The sequence below is a fragment of the Propithecus coquereli genome, unplaced genomic scaffold, assembly GCF_000956105.1.
Source record: "Propithecus coquereli isolate 6110/MARCELLA unplaced genomic scaffold, Pcoq_1.0 Scaffold11, whole genome shotgun sequence".
Classification (NCBI taxonomy): Eukaryota; Metazoa; Chordata; class Mammalia; order Primates; family Indriidae; genus Propithecus; species Propithecus coquereli.
The window spans coordinates 8,149,958-8,152,067 of record NW_012134969.1 but is presented as its reverse complement, the minus strand read 5'-3'; the positions used below and the strand labels follow the sequence as shown (position 1 = coordinate 8,152,067).

Here is a 2,110-nt window from a genome sequence, read left to right as displayed (position 1 = left end):
GTTTTAAAAGGACAAAATGCATAATTTACATTGTTTTGGAAAAAATATCACAGAAGCACAGGATTAATGAATGTGCAAGTCTTTAATCATGTTGATTATTTTCCAATTAATATAAAAACAATCAATTTAACTTAACTTTCACAGTGCTTATTTGATCATTTTGTTTATTTATTTTTGAGACAAGGTCTTGCTCTGTCACCCGGGCTAGAGTGCAATGGCATCATCATAGCTCACTGCAACCTCAAACTCCTGGGCTCAAGCTATCCTCCTTCCTCAGCCTCCTGAGTAGCTGGGACAACAGGCATGCACCACCATGCCCGGCTAATTTTTTTCTATTTTTTGTAGAGATGAGGTCTCGCTCTTGCTCAGACTGGTCTTGAACTCCTGTATTTCCTTACGAAAAAATAAATGAAGCAAAGAAGAACCACAGGTATACTCACAAACAAATGGACATAAGTAGCTTGTCATTCTATTAAGTAGTCATCCATACTGTTCTTTAAATAATAACTGAAAATGTTATGTCTTAAAAATACTGTACACCAATCATTCAAATCACATTTTTAGTAAACTTTGTGCTTCACGTATTACATTTTATGGCCATTAAATAAATGAAAGGAACCAGTTTTCTCCATCACAATCATTACCAAATATATCATTACAGGGCATATGACTTTCTCATGTACTTACTACTTCCAAAATACCTGAGTTTCTGGATTTCATTTGGAATAAAACTAATTTCATTGTAGGAAATATCAAGGTCCTCAAGATGGGACAAGCGAAATAACCTCAAATAGAAAGAGAAAATTAATTGTAAAAATGATTATGTATTTGTCATCACTGGGAATAAATAAATAATTAAATAATTGATTAAGGATGGAGGAGTATAGAAAAACAATAGTTTTCTACGATCTTGACATTTATGTAGACTTCTTTTCATTATAGATAGTGTAATTACCATAAAGTTTCCTAGAAATTATTCATCTGTCTATTAAGACTGGTTTCAGATGCTTGGAATGAACAAAGGCCCAATTTAGGAAAAGGCACCTGAGAAATTTTTAACATCATTTAGATATTTTTTTTTTTGTGGTTGTTGTATTAATTTCCCAGGGCTGACGTGACATATTACCCCTGGCTTAAATAACAGAAATTTATTCTTTCATAGTTCAGGAGGCCAGAAGTCTGAAATCAAGCTATCAGCAGGATTGGTTCCTTCTGGTGGCTCTGAGGGAGAAATCGTCCCTTGCTTCTCTCCTGGCTTCTGGTGGGTACCCACAATCCTTGGCACTCCTTGGCTCATGGCAGCAAAACTCCAACCTCTGCCTTTGTCTTCACATGGCCTTCTTATAAGGACACCAGTCATTGGATGTAGGGCCCACCCTAATCCAGTATGACCTTTTATTAACCCTTACATCTGCAAAGACCCTATTTCCAAATAAGGTCACATTCTGAGGTTCTGTATGGACATGGATTTTTGAGGGGCACCGTTCAACGCAGTACAGTTGCATTAAGACTTTCCCAGTGAAATACCTTTGATCTTTCTTTCCATCAATATAAGTACTTAAAAGTAAGAACCAAAGGATACAAAGACTCTATAACACAGATATTGTGCTGCCACAAACCCTGACTCCTGGGGGATGGAAGTAGAAATTGCTTCGTGAAGACTGGAGCTGAAGGGCTAAGTATGACGGTTATCACAATGCCTAGTAAACATCCCCTTCCCTTTGTATGCTGTTCTCAAATACCTTCCTGTTTTCCATGTAAATAAAAGATGAAAAGTTATTAAGTTATTTGCATGATTATTAGCTAAGGAATCATGAGCACAGTATTTCACTAACTTCTTACTATCTTAGCATGATGTATGAGGGTCCTTATGATCTGGCCCCATACCACTTGTCCAGCTCACTTCCCATGCTTCTCCATAGTCCACTATGGTCCAGTGTTTATTTTCTAAAATCCTCTGAATTCACCAGTTCTCATCTATCTCCAGATATCATATGCAATTCCCCCAAACTTGACCCTTTGATCATTGTCTTTTCATTTTATAAGTCTTGGCTTAGCCATCACCTCTTCCAATGAACTCTTCCCGAATCCATCAGATTGGGTGATATAC

The 2,110-nt window shown here is 36.9% G+C and overlaps 1 protein-coding gene across 1 annotated transcript in view; it reads right to left on the bottom strand.

Moving 5' to 3' along the window:
* LRRC63 (leucine rich repeat containing 63) overlaps positions 1-2,110 on the bottom strand; it is an 82,879-nt gene that overhangs the window by 14,701 nt on the left and 66,068 nt on the right. The window contains exon 8 of the mRNA XM_012648343.1: positions 702-785. Within this exon, the coding sequence (XP_012503797.1) occupies positions 702-785 (84 nt within the window). The remainder of the gene's footprint in view (positions 1-701; positions 786-2,110) is intronic.